The sequence below is a fragment of the Magnolia sinica genome, chromosome 15 (assembly GCF_029962835.1).
Source record: "Magnolia sinica isolate HGM2019 chromosome 15, MsV1, whole genome shotgun sequence".
Taxonomy (NCBI): Eukaryota; Viridiplantae; Streptophyta; class Magnoliopsida; order Magnoliales; family Magnoliaceae; genus Magnolia; species Magnolia sinica.
The window spans coordinates 20,470,727-20,492,123 of record NC_080587.1 but is presented as its reverse complement, the minus strand read 5'-3'; the positions used below and the strand labels follow the sequence as shown (position 1 = coordinate 20,492,123).

Sequence of the window (21,397 nt, the reverse complement as noted above, 5' to 3'; positions counted from 1 at the left end):
GCTACTTTCTAGAGGTTAGACCAAAAAGAAAATGGACTAGATTGGTTTAAGATGTTAGAATATTTGGTTGCAATCAAATAGACTAAAAAATAAAAAATAAAATTGAAAAATAAAGAAAATGAGATAGAAAACTTATAGAGTTGAGTCGAGGTATGACGTGAGTCACTCAACTTGAAATTGAATTTACTCTCCTTGGACAACATCCCAAGTGTAACATGTTACCAGAGCAATTGACCTCTAAGATACAACAACTATGACCCAGTCTAGCGGTGCACTCATTGTACACAGGCTTGATTCACTTGCAATTTAACCCAAAAGTACTGAGTTAACTCATTAATGAACTTAGTAACCAAAACTTTTAAACAATAAGAATAGAGAGAGTTTTTGAAGAAGAGAAGAAATGATTTGATTATCTTAAATGAAATAAGGGAATCTTTATATAGACTTTGAAATGATGCATTAAACACAAATTTTTAAGGTTTTTGGTTGGTTCATTCGGTTTAAATCTAACAGGTGTAACCAACCAACTAACCAGGGGTCTTTCTATTTTAAAATTGAAAAGGAGCAAGTGTGAGTATACTCTCGTACAAGATAAAGTCCCACGAGTACACTTGCAATCGCAGCCATGGCTTGCCCAATGTAGCGTGTATGTAGACTTGCGCTCAACGCATGTAGTCAATGGCATGGAATAGATCTATTGGCATAGCTTCCTACATGACCAAATTTACACGTCTCTTGAAAGAAACTCGAGCCCTTAAGTAAAAAGCTTATCTTATAAATTTGAAAAGATTAGGTAAATTGGATGTTGGAGTAAACCCACACTACAAAAACAACACAAATTTTCAATTTTGGAGGGAAACCAAAATTTTCGAAATTCTTTTTTATTTTATTTTAAACCAAAATACAATATAGGATCTTAACCATAGAAAAGAACCTAAGTTGCATTTGGCTCAAGCCCGGAGAATAATAATTAATGAATTTGGGATTTTCACTTGAAGTAGAATTTTAAAAATCACGAAAAAAATACTCACGTGGTATCAAAGAGCTCTTTCTTACCAATACAACAAAAAGGAGCCCAAGTTCTCTCTCTCTCTCTATATATATAGCTGAGTATTCATCATATGTTATGTGACTTGAAAATCTAAACGGTCCACGTGAAGCATTACCTCATGAAACCCCCGGGCACAATTTTTACTTTGATCCAAAACTTTGGTAAGCCATGAAAAATGAAAACAATTTCCTCCCTTGATTTCAATTTATCTTTGCTATGCCCACCAGAATTTTAGATCAGGGTGAAAATTTGTACATTGGGATTTTATGGGATTCCGCATCACATGGACCATTTGGATTAGATGCCCATGACACAAGTACAAAGGTGCGCACCTGAGCATGACTCTATATATATATATATTTATTTATTTGTGTGCCTGTGAAATACTTCTAAGAATAGAAATTCCATAATCATAAATTATTTTGTTAATCCTCTTGCCCTATTTTGGTGTAGGGCCTGCCCTAGCCTTGTTGAGCCAGGGTCCACGCGAGGCCTTTTTGGACAGATTAGGGATATGGCCGGGGCAGGGCATAGTGAACTAGGGTCAAGCTAGGGTGCGACCCAAGCCGAACTGGCCCTAGCGTGGCCCATCGCCACCGTTGCTGGCCAAGTATATGTCCGTATCAAAACCAGAACCGGCCCGGTTTAACTATCGGGTTCAAATCCAGCGAACTAGCGCTACGCTCGTCCAAATTCGAGATTTGGCCCGAAATGGGCCAGCCCACTTTTACCCCTTGAAAGCCTTGAATTCACTACTTCAGCAAAGAGCCATGGATTCTACAAAACACCAGTCTCAGGATGGAGATAGAAAGAGAAGAGGGTAAGGGCAAAAGCGTAATTTTCATCGAAGGCAGCTGGTTCGATTTCCACTTCGATCTTTCCATTACAGACGGATTCAATGCTTGAACTTGCAATGGTAATTATAAAAGAAAAAAGAAAAGCAAATTTTAGTTATGTTTCATTATCTCTTTCTCTTCCGTTTTGAGATTTTCAAACGAATTTCTTGATTTTCAAATGATAACATAATTACACTCCATGTTTCTGATAGACACGCCCTACCTATCTACTTTTGGGAAGCGGAGCGGGTGGTGACCCCAAAACCACCTAGCTAGGTGGTGTTGGGCGCTGTGGGGCCCGCCGTGATGTATGTGTTTTATCCACGCCATCCATCCGTTTGGCCAGCTCATTTTGGGGGATGGGCTTAAAAATGAAGCAGATGAAACCTAAAGGACTACACTATGAAACAGGGGTGTGATTGAACGTCCACCATTAAAAACTTCTTGGGGAAGTTGCAAGTTTTGATCAAGTTGATATGTGCGTCTTTCCTTCATCCAGGTCCATGTGATCTTATCACATGTTAATGGTAAAGGTAACATTATATCCTACTGCTTCCTGTGGTGTGGCTCCATTTGAGATTGATCTGTTTTAGCAGTCACGAGCTAGGTGAGGCCCACTGTTTGTAAGAAATCCACAGTATCACCCATTAATTTCACCATATCATTTTAGTCTGTGAGCCTAAAAATGATGGAAATCCAAAACTCAAGTTGGCCACATGCATGCAATAGTAAAGAGGAAAATATGTACCATTGTAACCTTCCAAGGGTCTACTGTGATGTTTATTTGCCATCCAAAAATGGTCATAAGATCATTCCCACAGGGATGAACGGAAAACGCAAAAATACTATCCTGATCCAAAACTTCTATGAACAGTCAGTGTTGGCGCCTTCCTGCCTTGTGGCATACTTCAGTTTTGGATCTGCCTCATTTTTTGGCCCACCTGACAAGGCAGAATGGGATGAAATTGTCTTAAACATCATGGTGGGCCTGAGCGTTTCAAGGGCTTCCATTCAATTGAAACTCATTATTAATGCATGCATCATGCATTGAATGTTAACTGAAGTACATAGTACTGTGCCACAAATCTATGGGCCATATGATGTATTTGTTTTATCCATACAGTCCATCTGTTTTACCAGCTCATTTTAGGGCATGAGCCCAAAAATAAAGCTGATCCAAAGCTCAGGTCAACCACAAAAATAAAGCTGATCCAAAGCTCAGGTCAACCACACCAATGAAAAAGTGGGGATAATGAGGCCCACCATTGAAACCTACCTAGGACCCATCATGATGTTTTTGAGATATCACCCCATCCATCTGTTTTTCTGGCTCATAATAAGGGGTGGCCCAAAAATGAGGCAAATCCAAAACTCAGTGAGCCACATAAGATGAAATAATAAGGAGCGCAATGCCTAGTGTTGAAACGTATTGTGATATTTATATGCCATCTAAGTCGCCTTACCCCATGATGAAGGTAGGGCTCACCATGATATATTTTGAGAAATTCAACCCAAGCATCCATTTTTTAACAACTCATGTTAGCGGGTGAGCCAAAAAATGAAGCTGATCCAAATCTTTGGTGGGCCACATTGAAGGAAACAGTGCAAATTGAATGGCCACAATTGAAATTTTCACAGGGCCCACCATGTTGTTTATATGCCATCTATACCGGCCATAAGGTCATTCCCACCGCCAGAAATCATATGGAGAAATGATTGGCGGGATGGATATTTCAAAAGATTATTGGGCCTCATAACTGGGCCCACTGCCTAAAACGAGCAGACGAAAATGGCCAAGAAGGTGTATTTCTCAAAACATCAAAGTGAATGTAGATTGGATGCGACGCCCACTAGGATATAGCTAGAGATGGACCATCCTCTTGGGAGCTCTATGGAGCCCACCTTGAAGTATGGGTTATCCATGTCATCGATCCATTTTGCTGGATCATTTTAGGGCAAGATCCCAAAAAGGATGCAAATCAAATGCTCAAGTGGACCACACTACAGGAAGTAATGGTGACAATGACACCTACCGTGATGTTTATTTGCCATCCAACATATTCATAAGGTCACATAGATCTAGATGAAGGGAAAACATAAATATTAGTTTGATACAAAACTTTTTTAGTCCCCAACAAGTTTTCAACAATAGGTGTTGAATCCCCATTGCTTCATGTAGTGTGTTTCACTTGAGCCTTCGAACTGCCTCCCTTTTGCGCTCATACTCTAAAATGATCAGTCAAAATGGATGGAAAGCGTAGATAAAACAGATATTACAGTGGGCCTTATAAAGCCCCTATCCGGACCATCTCTCTCTAACTAGGTCCTGGTAGGGGTAGTACCCAACCTGAGTCCCATCAGGGTGACGCATTTATGTTTCAAAGGTGCTCCGGAGTAGTTTCAATAGTAGGAGTCCAATACCATTGTTTCAAGTCATGTAGCTGTTGAGTGTTGGATATGCCTCATATTTGGGGCCACCCCCCAATGAGCTGGTGAAATTGTTAGATGGGCTAGATTTCTTTAAAACATTATGCTGGCCACATGAGTTTTTGGAGCTCCTCTAAATAGTTGTTAAATACCATTGTTTTGAGTCGAGCAGTCCACTTGAGTGTCGGGTTGCCTCATATTTGAGCCCACCCTCTAAAATAAGCTAACAAAAATGGTGAATAGGTGGGATTTCTCAAAAACATCACGGTGGACTACATGAAATTTTGAAACTCCTCCATTATAACATTGGGTGTTCAATACCACTGTTTAAAGCCATGTAGCCCATTTTAATTTTGGATCTTCATCATGTTGGGCCCACCAACTAAAATAAGTTGGAAAAACTAGTGCACGGGATGGATTTCTATCACAGTGGAAAATATGAGTTTAATGAGCTGAAGAAAATGGGGGCCGGGGGATCCGATTTTCTATTTGGACAAGCAGCGTTCTGTTAGTCAATTGTCAAATATGGAAAAGGCAGCTGTTTTTTCACAAAGAGTCTAAAATTGGGCCATTTTGGGATTATGGCCCAAAAGGGAGGTGGCTGAATGCAAAAATATCTAAAATCTATGTCAAGGTTGACCAATCTCTTCTCATAACCAGTCTCTTCTTCTGAGAAGGATTTCTTTGAATCAAACATGGAATTCCTTCGTCACTTGCAAGGTCATTAGCTGCTCGGCATGAACATATTTTTAGACACGGGCCCACCTGAATTGGTCCTGATTGTGCCGGATGATTCCCTGCCCAAAGAGATCATTTGTTCCTTTTATACATCTGTATTTTAAACCTTAGAATTTAAGCAATGCATCTAGGAGTCAGAGAGCAAAAAAATTGCACTAGTTGTCACAGTGATGTTGAAAATTCCAGGAGTCAGAGGAGTGACGCCATCCAGCTAGAAAGATATTTTCATCTCTAAATTGTGATGGGCCATGCAGGCTTGATGGCTGTCTGGATCACCTTTTAACTTATTTCAAGCTTCTGCATACCATTGTTTCTGTACTGGGTACTTGATGTTTCTAACCATCTGATCAGTTGTCCATGGTTCTCCATTAGAAAAAAAGGAATATGATTACCCATTTATGTTAAAGAGAGGCTGTAGATGGGATTGTTGTGATTGTTTGATCATAGAGGCTTTTGGGCTGTGGATTGACAGGGCACATGAGATGAAGCATACATGTCAATGGTTGTACCTCAAATTGTATCACATCACTAAACCCATGACAAAAAAAAAAAAAAAACAAAACAAAACAAAACAAATGGCTCCCTTCAAGTGACCAGTTACAATCACGGTCACCATACATATCTATGGTGGAGATTGCAGTGAACACAACTTGAGGTATTCTAGCCGGAGAGCTTCCTTTTGCTATTGAAATATGATCAATTAAAAGTATCTGCTTTCTCAAGGAAATTGGCTCATCGCATTGATATTATTAAAGCAACAACATTGGTATCTTGGTGCTTTCCATGTTCTTTCTTTATCTCTCTTTTTATTCATTTTTCTCCCACTTGATGGAAAATAGTATATAGGTCCACAGTTTGATTATCTTCCCTTCCACATTTATCACCAATTTCAATTCTTTGGCATTTCTACAGTACCAAGAAAAGATGGCAGAAGTATTTCTCTCCGCTCTTGTTCAGACAATGATGGGGAATTTGAATTCTCTACTTCTGCAACAGTTTGAAACAGCATGGGGTGTCAAGAAAGAGTTGGGGAAGCTGGAGAGCACGTTGTCAACGATCCAAGCGGTACTTCAAGACGCGGACAAGCAGCAAGTGCAGAGCGAGGCGCTGAGGGATTGGCTAAGGAAGCTTAAGGGTGTGGCCTATGATGCAGATGATTTGATAGATGAGTTTGTAACAGAAGTTTTTCGGCAGAAAGTGAGGACTCAGTCTGATACAATGAATAGGGTGCGCAACTTCTTTTCTTTTCCGAACTCACTTGTATTTCGCCTGAGGATGGGGAGTAGGATAAAGGAGATTGGGGAGAGATTATATGAGATTGCAGAGGAGAGGAAGTTCCATTTGAGTGACAGAGTTGTAGATCTTCCATTCAATATTGAAGAGAGACTGCAAACAGACTCTTTGATTGAGTCGGAAGTTTTTGGCAGAGATGAAGATAAGAAGAAAATCGTAGAGTCGTTGATTGATTTTAGTACTCAAGAAGATGTCTCGATCATCCCCATAGTCGGTATGGGGGGCCTTGGGAAGACCACACTTGCTCAATTCGCTTACAATGATGAGAGGGTAACCAAGCATTTTGAGCTAAGAATATGGATTTGTGTGTCGGACAATTTCGATGTGATGAGGGTAATAAAATTAATCATTGAATCAGCAAATGGTAGCAAATGTGATCTTGAAGGCATGGATTCACTGCAGCATAGCCTCCAAGAAAAGCTAAGTGGGAAGAAGTTTTTACTCGTGTTGGATGATGTGTGGGAGGAAACTCCTGAGAAGTGGAATTCACTGAAAAAATCTGTCAGAGGTGCCAGGGGTAGTAAAATCATAGTTACTACCCGTAGTGAAAAAGTTGCTTCAATCATGGGCACTCTCCCTTCACACCATTTGCAAACATTATCAGATGATGATTGTTGGTTTCTGTTCAGGCAACGGGCGTTTGGGCATGAAAGACAAGAACGTCCGAACCTTGTAATACTCGGAAAGGAAATTGTGAAGAAGTGCAAGGGTGTTCCTTTGGCGGCGAAGTCACTCGGAAGCTTGATGTACCATAAAACAGAGGAAAGCCAGTGGTTGTTTGTCAAAGAAAGTGAGATTTGGAATCTACCTGAAGAAGAGAATCACATTTTACCTGCCCTAAGGTTGAGTTATTATCATCTGCCATCACATTTGAAGCAATGCTTTGCATACTGCTCATTATTTCCAAAAGATTATAGAATCGAAAAGGAGAAACTGATCCAACTTTGGATGGCCGAAGGTTTCATTCAATCATCAGTCAGAAGTAACCACATGGAAAACATCGGTGGAGAGTATTTCAATAATCTATTATGGCGGTCCTTCTTTCAGGATGTTGAGAAAGATGACGATGGGAATATAGTATGGTGCAAGATGCATGACCTAATGCATGATCTTGCATGTTTTGTTGCAGGGACTGAATGCTCGATTCTGCAGGTTGAGAATGCAGAGAGCATCCATAACATATCTCGCCGTTTGTCCTTGGAGTGTGGGTATAGCAGGAAGGTCCGAACATTCCCCAAGGCCTTAAGGAAAGTAAACCATTTGCGAACACTGCTTCTGCTTGAAGGAAGAAGTTTCAGCATCCCTCGTGATCATTTTGTACATTTTATGTGCTTACGCGTGTTAGATTTAAGCAGATCCAGTGTTACTAAGGAGTTGTTGGTTTCAATCGGCAAGTTGAAACACTTAAGATACCTCGACCTGTCTGATACTGATATAAAATCCCTTCCTGAATCCATCAGCACCCTTCATCATCTGCAAACCTTGAGACTATTGGGGTTGTATGAACTTGCAGAGTTACCCAGGGACATGAGCAATATGACTAGCTTAAGACATCTTGAAATCAGTGAATATGATAACTTGACCCATATGCCTGCTAATATGGGAGAATTAAAGTTTCTTCAGACCTTGCCAATATTCATCATTGGTCAGGATAGAGGATGTGGTATAAAAGAGCTGCAAGACCTAAACCTTCGAGGAAGCTTGATTATTCGAAACCTCGAGAACGTGATGAGTAGAGCAGATGCACAGGAAGCAAACTTGAAGGAGAAGCCAAACCTTCATAAGTTATGCTTTTCATGGGGTTCATGGGGTCATTATATTGATCTTAAGTTGGCAGGAAATGTTGAGGAAACCTTTGAAGGTCTCCGACCACATTCGAATCTCAAAAGGTTGGAGGTCAAAGGGTACGTGGGTGTCAGATTTCCGCATTGGATGACTTCTTTGAATCTGGTTGAAATCTCACTGATCAATTGCAGAAGATGCGAACAGCTCCCCCAGCTTGGCCAATTACCATTGCTTAAGGTTCTTGTGATACAGGGAATGCATGCTGTGAAATCTATTGGGAACCTTTTCTATGGTGACAATGTTGCAGAGGGATTCCCGTCACTGGAAAAACTCAGGTTGGAAGATATGCCTAATTTAGAGGAGTGGTCAGGATTCAACGGAAGAGAAGTACTCCCCTGCCTTAACCGATTATTTGTCGTCAGATGCCCAAAGTTAACAACACTTCCATGCCTTCAGTCTCTGAAAAAATTGAAATTGAAAGATAGTAATGAGATGTTGTTAGGTTCAGTGGCAAACCTAACCTCGCTTTCCTACTTGAATATTGAAGATTTCAAGGAGCTAAGGTCGTTGTCGGGTGGGTTGTTCCCAAATCATACCCGTCTCTTGACCCTAAACATTTGGGGTTGCGCAAAGCTTGAGTCTCTGTCGAGGGAGCTTGGAAACCTTGCTGCTCTAGAGTCTCTGTCTGTTGTATACTGTGATGAGCTGGTATCATTGCCGGAGGAGTTACAAAACCTCACCTCTCTTCAGAAGCTACGTATTCAAGACTGCAAAGGTCTAACGTCGTTGAGACTACAAGGCTTGAGCTCTCTTAAACATCTTACCATTCAGTCTTGTAAAAGCCTAACGAGTTTGATGGGGGGCCTGCAACACCTCACTGCCTTACAATCCTTGTACATTATGGAATGTCCGGAGCTGGCTTCTTTACCAGAGGATATGCAACACCTAATGTCCCTTCGACAACTTAGAATCTGGCACTGTGATAAGTTGACATGTTTGCCGGAATGGCTAAAACATGTCACAACACTGGAAGAGCTAAGTATCTGGGGTTTGAAAAGTCTAACGGCTCTGCCGGAGTGGATAGGAAACCTCTCCTCGCTTCAATATTTGAATATCATCAAATGTGATAAATTGGGGTGTTTGCCATCCGGGTTGCAACTCCTAACAAATCTCGACCGTCTAATTATCAGAGATTGTCCCCAATTAGAGAAGCGATGCGAGAAGGAGAAAGGCGAGGATTGGCACTACATAGCACACATCCCAGATATCGAGATTGGATATACCAAATCCGAATCCGAATCCGCGAGAGGAGGCAAAGGGTGTGGTCGTCTGTTGGGGTTGAAGAGGAGATAGCATCAACGCTCATCTTCCTTCCGTCCTTCATTCCTCTTCCCTCCCTTCGTAAGTATCGCACTTCTCACTCAAACCTCTCTCTCTTTTCTTTGTAAGTACCTGCATCCTTTTCCCCTACACCGGCCTGTTTGGCTCGTTGTACAAGTTTTAAACTGTGGTAAAAGCGTATTGATACGCAGAGACGGCTGTTTGAAATATTCACGGAAGAGCGAATTTCATCTCGCTCCACCTCATAGAAGTGAAAATACTGTGGGCCCCACAATGATGTATGTGTTGTAGCTACGCCATCCATTCATGATCTCATATCATTTTAGGACATGACCGCAAAAATGAGGCAGATCCAAAGCTCAAGTGGTTCACACCAAAGGAAGCAGTGGGAGTAACCACACAACACAAAACAGTGGGTTCTATGGTGGTGTGATTACTCTCACTTTTTCCTTTGGTGTGGTCCACTTGAGATTTGGATCTTCTCCATTGTTTGGCTCATGGACTAAAATGATATGAAAAAAATGAATGGACGGCATGGATATAACACATGCATCTAACTAGTGTATTTCACCTTCTATATATGAGCCACAAATCTTTTTTTTTAAACAAACAGAATGACCTTGGTTGGTGTGAGGAACTCTGCACTAAAAATGCAAAATCAGAGCTTTTTGGGAACTCTACAATAAAAATGCCTAAGTTATTATTTGGAGACTAATTATCATTTCAATTAATTGTAATCCAGGACTGCGATGGAGAGACACAGGGCATCAAGCGTTGACAATTCAAGAGCTCATAATAATCTAAGGCTAATGCTACTCCGATTGCTTGCATGGTTGAGGTTATTTCGTGGATAATCAGTTCAAATCCAAGGTAATCGACTTTAAGATTATTCGTTTAAATAGAGTAAAATTAAGTTACTAATGCCTGGGTATAATAGGAAAACAAACTATGAAAAATAATGCAAGTTATATTATTTCATCCAACTATCATATAGGCCGACCGTGGTTTTACAACTAGAAGTTGTTTTTTAGGGGTTTTTTTTTTTTTTTTTTGATTTGGTGGAATTCAAAATATAGATTTAAAAAGAAGAATTATGTTTGAGGAAAATGATGAAAAAGGAAACTCATCAAAAAAAATTCTAAAAAGGTTTCTTCTTTTAATTTCCATGACTTGAAAATGTGGAACGTCAATGGTGAAAAAAGTGATCTTCAAAAAGTGTGGAAATCTAGATTATCCAGGTTTTTGGAAGAAAATGAAAATGCCAATTGTATTTTTAGGAAAATTGTGGAAAGAAATAATTTCCTATCATGTTACTTTGTCGTTTCAACCAGCAAGAAACATCACATCAGCATAAAATTCTTTCTTTTTCACGATTATATTTTGGATTCCACTGATGCAAACAAACAGGTAGATCATCCTTTTATGGACATTGGCTTGTTTTGAGTAATTAGATCAGCCAAAATTCCATGCTCAACAATTATACATTGGAGGATGTTATTATCCATTAACACACTTTCCATCATTATACGTACCCTATAATGAAGTAAATTCCAAGGAACTATGGGTCCCATTTATGCACACTGAAAACCGAACGGTGTCATACAAATTCTCTGTCTATGCATTTTCAAGCACCTCCTTTTTTGGTAGATGCATTGTATGGTTCCTAATTACTTTCTATAGTTAACTGATTTTTTTAGCAAACAGAACATTTAAACACAATCATTTCGTTGCGAGTGGGAGTCGTGCAAATTAGATGGTGAAGGGGCCTAGCAGCACATGACAATGTGGTACTCTAGTGGGAGGCTGAACAAGGCCACTGGTGATTGAAACAAAAATCAGGCCGGTCTGCTTATCAGGTGGGTGACATGTCTACTTGAATGCAAAGCAATGGTTATTTTCTATGCAAACTTTTCATTTTTCTATTACTAGTTTGGTACATCCGATATGTGGACCACACTGAGTTTTGGAAGTTCATATTCGCAGTGGAACGTCATGTTTACATAATTTGAGGTTTGCTAAGGGGGTACTCTCCCCTTCTGTCTCACTATGTGATGATTTAGATCATTCATCTAGAAGTGATCCACACAGAGAAAATCTTACTCGTATAAAAGCGACTTGAAATAATGGTACATATGTTATGGGACCTCTAAGATGTCATATCAATGAGATTTCTCTCATGTAGGCAATATGTTATAGGACCTTCTAGATGTATGGTTTGGATCATCATATCATGGAGTGAACAGGCAAGCTAATTTGAAGATCGTTGCTAATATATCTCATCTAGTACTACACTGTCAACAGATTAATACTCAACTTCTCTATTCTCTTTACTTTATTTTGAACTCAATTTTTTTTTTTCTTTTGCCGATATATTTCTTAGCCATATTCCAGTGCTTGTTGCATTCTCTTGTAAGAAACTTTGATTTTGATCATCACAGCCTATTGAACAGTGATGGGAGGATGATTGAGAAGATCACCTACTACCAGCAACTTCTTGTACCATAACAGTTTTCCTGCCAACATGCCACTTGTGTAGGAAATCAGTACTATGAAAAAAATATATGCCCCCTTTCTAAAAAATTAGGCTGATCAAATCTATAGGTGGGTCAAACCTGTATGTTGAGTAAGACTGTTGTCTGTCCTTTGATTCCAATGGTATGGCCCACCTGATGAGCGGACTAGCCTAATTTTTGTGCCAGGTGATCTTCATGGTGATGCCTAGCATTTTCATAGTACTGCTGTTATACACAAGCAGTATGTACTACACTGGCGGGATACAACACCATAAGTTTGTTGTACCTTGCCTGTAGGTGATCGGTTCTCGAGCTGATTTCTTAAATTGGTATTTGGTCGTTTCTTAATACTGACAGATATTCAGGATTAGAGGCATGCTTAAGGATGGCAGAGACAACATGAAATTTGTCTTGTCAAGCTAATTAGGAAGGGATCCTCAAACAGAGTGGAGTTCTTGACTATTGGAACCGACGAGGAGATTTTCGTGAATTGATAGCAGACGGAGACTCTATAATGCTGTCTCTTAGGCCTCTAGGAAGTGCATTCCCACTTTGAAGCTGAGCCCTCTCTTGAATGAATTAAGGTTGTGCTCTTGCTTCTTAGAAATCCCATGTGTAGAATCCCAGTAGTTCTTTTAATTTTATTGTTGACTTTCTTGCAGAGCAAAATATTGGGGTTTGCTAATTTCGCACGGAAGCCCTGCCATCCACATGCAGGCACATGTTCCACCCTTAAGATCTTCTGCTCTAAAATCAGGCCACCAACAAACAAGATGAATGGATGAGTAGAATTTTTGAGGTACAAATCATGTCTAGGAATTTTTCCAAAGTTCTCTTTAGAATTGTTTTTTCGGTTTTGGATGAATTGTTGAAAAGAAAACAGCCCATCATACTTGTCCTTTGAGGGTCCTTACTCATGTCTCGGTGGTAGACTCACAAGAGTCTCAACATGAGGTCATGGGTTTGAGTACCCATTGTGGTGAAATTCCATTGCAGTGTGAGTGTGTGGGTGTGGGTGGGGTGTGAGTGCGTGTGTAAGAAAAAAAATACTTGTCCTCTGGAATTGTCAATTGGTCTTATGTATTGTGACCTGATTAAATTGAATTCATTGTCTGCCTTTTTCATTCTTTTAGGAAATAGTGATTATTTACGAGAACAATTATTTGAGATTTCATACTTTCTTTTTTAGGCAATTGGATTTTCATACTTCTGGAATTGTGAATTGTGATTTTTGTTTTTGCAGACCCAATCTGGTAGAATTTATTGCCTTCATTGTTGTTGTTTTTTTATTTGATAAAGCCCACCTCAATCTTATTACATTTTCAATAAAGAGAATTTATTCTTTATTTTTTATTCATATCAATTGATGTTCGACATGTGATTTCAAAAAGAACAAAACCCATTCACAAACTTCTTTTATCAAATCAAGATTGGATTTTGTTTCTTGCAACCTGATTTTGTAAGAAGCATTCCCTTTGTTCTCATTCGTTTACATTTTCAGTAATCTAGAACCCTCAATTTAAAGAGCATCTCTTCAATTATCCTGCTTTCATAAAGTGCGAATTAGGTAATATGTGGTCATTTGAGATGTCTGAGTAATAAAGAGTAATTCTGTTACTAGAAAGAGTTTTGAGATGGGGAAGAACAAGATTAAGATAGAGAAATCGGAGATTGTGGGTGATAGGCAGAATTCATTCCTAAATGATGAACGAAATCTTGAACAAAGTCAACTATCAATTCTATGTGACACAGATATCTTTTTTCTCATGTTTACTCATTAGAAAGCTTACCATCTTTGTTGAACACAGGTAATTTCTTCTTCGTACATCTATTCTACGAATGCCTAGAATGGAAACTACAATCTTGACTAGTTATAGGCAAGTTTTTTCTATGTCATAGTTTTAGACTTTTTTTATCTACTAATCATATATCCAGACATCATTAGTTTTCAGGATTTCCTCTCATTTTTATTATTTTCACCATATATATATAGAGATATATATATATATAGATATTTGTGTGTGTGTGTGTGTGTAATAAGACACTATATATTCTAGAAAATTCAGTGTTCAACACCATTGACACTCAATTTTCTTCTCACATCTAGCAGTATTTATGTACTTTTTGGTTTGGGTCATAGTTTAACTATTAGAATACATTTTCCTATTTCTTATGCATATGGTGTTTGGAACCAAGGGGGATAATATGTTAATAAAAACATACTTTGATTGACACTCATTATTAAATACCATGGCAGAGAGAAGTTTCTTAACTTTTTGGTAAAAACTGTGATGACGGAATATTGCACTCTCCTCCAAAAAAAAAAAAACAAAAAAACAAACAAACACACACACACACACACACACACACACACCGACCTGGCGATAATGGTTGGTGTCTATCAGTGTGCATTTTTAAAAGGAGCTCTTCATTCCATATTGACCCCATATGAGGTACCATATAATAAAACAACTTTCAATGTCATTATACATCAGTAAAGACACGTGGGCATGGTGGCTTTTTCCACGACCTTGTGTCTAATTCCTTGTTTCCTTGTTTGAGAAAATATTGTTGTCCATGTCCAAAACAGGTATACATATGTGTCCATATTGCATTGTTGCAACATTCTTGTTTGGTTACAGTCTACCCCTCTTTAAGTCCTGGATTGTTTAAAATGAGTAAGATCTATTCTAATGGATTGTTTTATTCTTTTAGGCTTGTTCTCTTTCAGTGATTTGAGTAGTCGTTGAAAGATATTCGAAGATTAGTCCCTGAACAAGATAAAAAAGGTGATATGTTTACCTTGTCTGCAGTAAGTAACATAATTACTCATTATGTATTTGTCTGATGAAATGCATTTATGAATACTGAAATCTTTTCAATTATTTGCAACAGGAGTGACGGACTTAAGAAACTTTGATCAAGATAGGGCTTTGTTGACCATCAGGGGTATACATGTGTTGTTGTGTTTTGATATAGTCATGTTGCTTCTTATATTCTCTTATGATTCCTTGCCTGACGTTGTGTTTGTGCATATCTCTTGACTGGCATTGGCTCCAGAAATCATTCAGAAGGCTGGATCACAAGATTGATGTGAAATCTTTTTTCTGATGAAAGGTAGAGTTAGATTCCATCACTAACCTAAGAGGCATGCTACCTGTAGACACCCAATACAAGTGTCTCATGAAAAGTTGAAACACGTACTGATGATCCAAGCCCTACATCACATTGGCCTCATGATGAATGTTTCTTCACATAGGATCGTATGTCTATTCATCAGGTGAGCCACACTTGTATTGAGAAAATGGATAGTTAAAAGATGGACAATCAATGGTACATGGTTGGCCCACCTATTCACCTTATTAGTGGACTGACCATATTTTAAATTAGGAAACTTTCACCAAGGGTTGGACCTGATGAATGGATTGGATCTCATACACGCATTCCATACTGACACATGTGAGGGGCCTTCTGTTTGTACTCTGCAGAAGTAAAGATACGGGAAGCATTCATCTTAACTCCATCAAATGAAAATTTTCTATACATTGTCTAATATTTTCAAATTTGTGTCTACTTTATTTATATACTATCTCCACTACAGCCCAAGAAATGGATTATGTTCATAGGAATGTATCAACTTGTAACCATAACATTTTCTAGAAGTTCAGTTAACAGTTATAGTATCACTGCCTTATGTGCAGGAATTGCAAAATCCGTTACAGCTGTTGCAAGAAATGCTCACTGATGTGAAGTATAGATTGAGGGGCTGTTGTTATCTATAGCTGGAGTTTCTAGGTGTTAAAAGTTGTTGCACTCTGTTTGTATTGTATGCATTGCATGCATACACGCACGCACATGTAGCCTAAATATTTGTGTGAACATGAAGTGTTTTTTTTACGATCCCTTATCGACTTCGCATGAGAACAGAATAATGGAAATCCACATAGTATTATTTTTTTTCTTTTTCCTTTTTTTTTTTTTTGTTTATTTATTTTGTCAGTTGTTGGACCGTACCAGGAAATGTCAATAATGCACTCCAAATCAGAGTAATGGAAGAATCTTTGATGAAATCTCTTGATTCACATCAAGAACACTAGGTAATTCTTTCTTCTTTATTTTCAAGATCTATATGTCATAGCTGGCATTATAAGCAGAATCTTTTTCCATATTATCTCTAACAGCTAAGGCATCCAAGGAACTGAGATAGATTACTTGGCAGAGATAAGTTATAATGGACCTGGAACAATACATTGTATTGAAAGTTAAAAATAGATGGATTACTATTGAACACATGGTTTGATAGTTGTACTCTTAACTTATAGGCATTTTTAAATCATAAAAATCAACTAAATTTGAAGAGGATGGATCACCTACAATCAATTGTATGCTGCAACCCAGCTTTTTATGCAAAAATTTTAGTTTCCAGATTTGCCTATAAAAATAATATCATATTTTCAAAAGAAAAATTCTTAGAAAAGGGTGGTGGATGCCTTTTGGAGAGCTGATTTGCCAATCAACCATTTAAAGCCAACCCCAACTTACTGGGAGAAAGGCTAAGGTGATGATGGTGATAATATACTCGTGAGCCTTTGCATGTCCATCTTTTAGATTCTCTATACAAAATGGAGAACAATCTCTGCATACAAAGTCATGTATCATTCCTTCCCATTGAGGCTATAGGATCTATGGGTTTGGATTTTATAGTACCTCAAACAGTAATATTAGTGGAAATATTTCTGAAAATATTTTGCAATGTCTAGAGGGGCATCATTGTCTGCAGTTACCTAATCACGGCAACATACGGAAGCTTAAGTGAAGATATCGACTGATATTGACTTTCTCATTACTCAATGGTACATGCATGATTTTCTTAATGCATGTGGATAATAACTACTTTTAGAGTAAAAAAATTAATCCAAGTTCTGTTATGTTGCAGAGATGCCGCATACTTGGTGGAATTTTCTGATATAGGTTGAACCTCGAACTCCAATTCACCATTGACAAACGGGATACAATTTTTCTCCTTCCAACAAATACCGTTCTATGAACGGATCTGACTGAACTTCCATTCAATACAACAGCTTGGATTAGAGAAGCTAGACCTGGTGCTTCTCATCCATGTTCAAGTCTCTGAGGGAAATGGGGGATACAAGTCAAAGTAAAAGTTGTCTTCTCTGCAATTGAGGGCCTACGACTCAGTTCATTCATGGATGAGGCCCACTTGACTGCATGGTCAAATGATCAAGACCAGCACCCATCTGCTTGCCCCTACCATTGTGGATGATTGTACAGAAGACTCACTTGAGCTGCCTAATTAAGCTGCATCATCAGATTATGAAGACAACATGTCTGTTCACATCTATTGCTTGTGGGTGATTGTACACAAAACATGTGGATTGGAGAATCCTACCTGTCTGATTTTCTCTACTGAGTGTAGACTATTTGGCTGAATGTTTTCATCACCTGTTTGCTTGAAGGCTGTTACTGAGAAAGATAGGATTGTCCTATTGATTTGATATTTATACAGTTGACTGTCAACCATAGGACTTATAAGATTGAGATACCAGATAATACACACACACCCATGAGCTGTGCTGGCCCAGTCAAGCAGTTGACCCTTAGACATAAGGGCAAGCTCCAAATTGAAAATGAGTCAATAGGTCTCTTGTTTGTTAAGGGTGGGCAATTTTGTCTTCAAAAGGGATTCTTCAAATTGAGCATAGATGTTCCTCATTGCTTGTGAGTTCATCAGCTAGCTAGGCTTCATAAATAGCTTTTGGGAAGGAATGGTCACTTTACTAGCTGTTTGTAGCTTTATCCATGTGTTCAGTTAGAAAGCCAGTGTATGTAAAACAGATCTGCAGTCTAACTGTCATGCTTATTACAAGTAATCAAACAGGTTTTATTTGTGATGTTTATGTTAAGGAATTGATCCGCCATTGTATTTATTGTTTGGTTGTGGATATCTCTGTTTAACCTTTTGTTCATACTATGAAATTTGCTGAGTTCAGTTCAATGTTGATTCAATTCTGTTTAACCTTTTGTGTCTATTGTTGCAATATTCTTGTTTGTTTACATTATTTGCCCCTCTTTAAATCCTGGATTCTTTAAGATTTGTAAGATCTGTTCTAATGGGATGCTTTTCTCTTCTAGGCTTGTCTTCTTTCAGTAATTTGAGTAGTCCTTGAAAGATATTCAGTGATAAGTGCCCGAGAAGAGCAAAAAGGTGATTTGTTTTATCTTGTTTGCAACAAGCGACATAATTACTCATCATTTATTTGTCCAATGAAACGCATACTGAAATATTTTCACCTACTTGCAACAGGAATAACAAAATTATAAAAGTAAGATTGAGATTGTGCTTTGTTTACCTTCGGGAGTACTTGTGTTGTCGTGTTTTGATATAGTCCTCATGCTTCTTATATTCTCTTATGATTCCTAACCTAATTTTGTGTCTGTCTGTATCTCTTGACTGTCAATTTCTCCAGAAATCATTCATAAGGCAGGATCACAACATTGATGTAAAATCTTTTTTCAATGAAAGGTAGAGTTACATCTGCAGACACCCAATACAAGTGTCTCACAAAAAGTTGAAACATATGCTGCTGACCCAAGCCCTTCATCACATGGACCTCATGATGAATGTCTTCACCTAGGATCAGGACTGTCCATTCATCAGGTGAGCCACACTTGTTTTGAGAAAATGGATACTTATATAAAATATGGATAACCAATGGTACACGGGTGGCCCACCTATCCACCTTATTAATGGAGTTACCGTTTCTCCACAAGGACACTTTCGCCAAGAGGTAGACCTGATGAATGGAATGGATCTGATACACGTATCACGTATGCCACACTGACACATGTGAGGGCCTTTCTGTTTGTCCTCTGCAGAAGTGCAAGTACAAGAAGCACTCCTCTTAACTGCAAATGTATAATTTCTATGCAGGAATTGGGAAATTGGTTACAACGGTTGCAAGGAATGCTCAGTGATGTGAAGTGTAGATTGAGGTGGTGTTTTGTTTATAGCTGGAGTTCCTAGGAGTTAAAAGCTCTTGCACTGTTTGTGTTTGTACTGCATGCATAGAAGCTGACACATTTGGCCTAAATATTTTTGTGAGCATGAAATGTTTTTAATGACTTATCAACTTAGCGAGAGAACAGAATACTAGAACTAGGCAAAATATTACATTTTTTAATTTAGAATTATTTTTTTTGGCAGCTGTTGGACCATACCAGGAAGTGTCAATAATGCAGCCCAAGTTGGAGCAGTGGAAGAATATGTAGTGATTTTTTTTTATTCAAATAAAAATACTAGCTAATTCTATTTTTTCTATTTTTAAGATGTGTATGCTATTTCTAATGTAGTATAAGCCCGGTAGGCAGTAGCTTTTTCCATATTATCTCTGTAACTAAGGCCTTCATCCAAGGAACTGAGAGATTATATGGCTGGGATCAGTTATAAAAGGACTTAGACTGATACATTGTATTTAAAGAGATAAAATACTATTGGACGCATGGTTTAATACTTATACTCTATCTTATGGGCATGTGCACGCTGTAAACATCAGCTAAATTTCAAGAGGACAGATCACCTACAATCAGTTGTATGCTAAAATCCAGCTTTTTATGCCAACATTTCCGTTTCCAGTTTTTCATATGAAAATGATATCATATATTTTCAAAACCAAAGTGCTTAGAAAAGGGTAGCCAATGCCTGCTGGGCAGCCAACCATAGACCATTCTTTGACAATCTACCATTTAAAGTCAACCCAAACTTACAGGGAGAATGACTAAGATAATGATGTTGATGATATATTTGCGAGCCTTTACATGCCCATTTTTTAAATTCTCTCTCTATCTAAAATAGAGAACAGTCTATATATACGAAGCCATGCATCATTTCTTCCTATCTAGGCTATATGATTTATAGGTTTGGATTTTATAGTACCTCAAACAGTAATATTAGTAGAAATACTTCTGAAAACATTTATCAATGTCTACAGGGAGATCACTGTCTGCAGTTGCCTAATCATGGCAACATACGGGTGCTTAAGTGAAGATCTCAACTTTCCGATGGCTCAATGGTACATGCATTGTTTCCTTAATGTATATGGATAATAATTAGTCCATACAAGGTTATAATGTAAAATTTTAATCCAAGTTACTGTTCTGTTGCAGAGATGCCACATACTTGGTGGAAATTTCAAATACAAGTCAAATCTCGATCTCCAATCTCCCTATTGAAAACCTGGCTACAATTTTGCCCCTTCCAACAAATACCATTCTATGAATGGATTCAGTCAAATTTCCGTCCAATACAACAGCTTGGATTAGAGAAGTGGTGCCTCTCATCCCTTCCATGTTCAAGCCTTTGAGGGAAAGGGGGGTACTAGTCAAAGTAATGGTCATCTTCTCTGCAATTGAGGGTCTGTGGCTCAGCCAATTCATGAATGGGGCCGACTTGACTGCTTGGTCAGATGATCAAGACCACCACCCAACTGCTTACCCCTTCCGTTGTGTATGATTGTATAGAAGAAAAACTGATGGTAGAATCTGAGCTACTTGACTTAAAAGCTACATAGTTAAATTATCAAGACTACACATCTGCGCACGCCTACCATTTACGGGTGTTTGTACAAGAAGCACGCAGACAGGAGAATCCTAGCTTTCTGATTTTCTCTTGAATGTGGACTATTGGCTGATTTTTTCCATCACCCGTTTGTTGAATGTTGAAGGCTGTTACTCTGACAATAGGATTGTCTGATTGATGTGATATTTATACAGTTGCCTGTCAATCACTGGGCTTATAAGATTGACATTCCATATGACCCACCCTCAAGCCATGCATGCCCAGTCAAGCAATAGACCCTTAAGCATAAGGGCAGGCTCCAAATTGAAAATGAGTCAATAGGCCTCTCAAATTCTATGTCACGGGTGGGAAATCTCATCTTCAAAAGGGATTCTTTGGGTCGAGCATAGATTTTTTATTTTTTATTTTTTCATTGCTTACGAGTTCATCTCGAATAGGTTTTGGGAAGCAAAAGTGACTTTACTGGCTGTTTTTAGCTCAATCCTTGCATTGAATTGGAAAGTCAATGTATAAATGAATGTTTGAGTAGAGGTAGAAAGAGGGCTTGTATTTATTTTAAAATGCAACATATTTGTAGTCTAACTGTTATTCTTGTTACTAGCAATTAAATAGATTTTATTTGCTATACTTATGTTAAGGAATTGATCAGCCATTCCATTTACTGTTTGGTTGTGGATCTCTCTGTTAACCTTTTCTTCATACACACTTTGAAATTTACCGATGTCAAACAATTCCAATTTGCTGAGTTCAGTTCAGTGTCAATTCAATTCAGTGCACTGATTCTCTGCAGTTGTGTTTAGATATGCAAGTGATTTGA

At 38.4% G+C, this 21,397-nt stretch overlaps 2 protein-coding genes across 2 annotated transcripts; both read left to right on the top strand.

Moving 5' to 3' along the window:
- The first annotated feature begins 5,617 nt into the window (after positions 1-5,617).
- On the top strand, positions 5,618-8,042 carry LOC131227672 (putative disease resistance protein RGA3). Its single transcript, XM_058223467.1, has 2 exons — positions 5,618-7,683; positions 7,911-8,042. Exons 1-2 carry the CDS (start codon positions 5,977-5,979, stop codon positions 7,911-7,913), a joined length of 1,710 nt encoding a protein of 569 aa, XP_058079450.1. The 5' UTR covers positions 5,618-5,976; the 3' UTR covers positions 7,914-8,042.
- On the top strand, positions 7,945-19,517 carry LOC131226870 (putative disease resistance protein RGA1). Its single transcript, XM_058222582.1, has 9 exons — positions 7,945-9,531; positions 10,214-10,341; positions 11,169-11,327; positions 12,342-12,568; positions 12,702-12,783; positions 18,138-18,210; positions 18,473-18,528; positions 18,937-18,998; positions 19,210-19,517. Exon 1 carries the CDS (start codon positions 7,945-7,947, stop codon positions 9,481-9,483), a length of 1,539 nt encoding a protein of 512 aa, XP_058078565.1. The 3' UTR covers positions 9,484-9,531; positions 10,214-10,341; positions 11,169-11,327; positions 12,342-12,568; positions 12,702-12,783; positions 18,138-18,210; positions 18,473-18,528; positions 18,937-18,998; positions 19,210-19,517.
- Positions 19,518-21,397: the final 1,880 nt, after the last annotated feature.

Coding starts and splice junctions, on each gene's coding strand:
- LOC131226870 (XM_058222582.1), top strand. CDS start 7,945: ATGGGAGAATTAAAGTTTCTTCAGACCTTGCCAATATTCATCATTGGT.
- LOC131227672 (XM_058223467.1), top strand. CDS start 5,977: ATGGCAGAAGTATTTCTCTCCGCTCTTGTTCAGACAATGATGGGGAAT.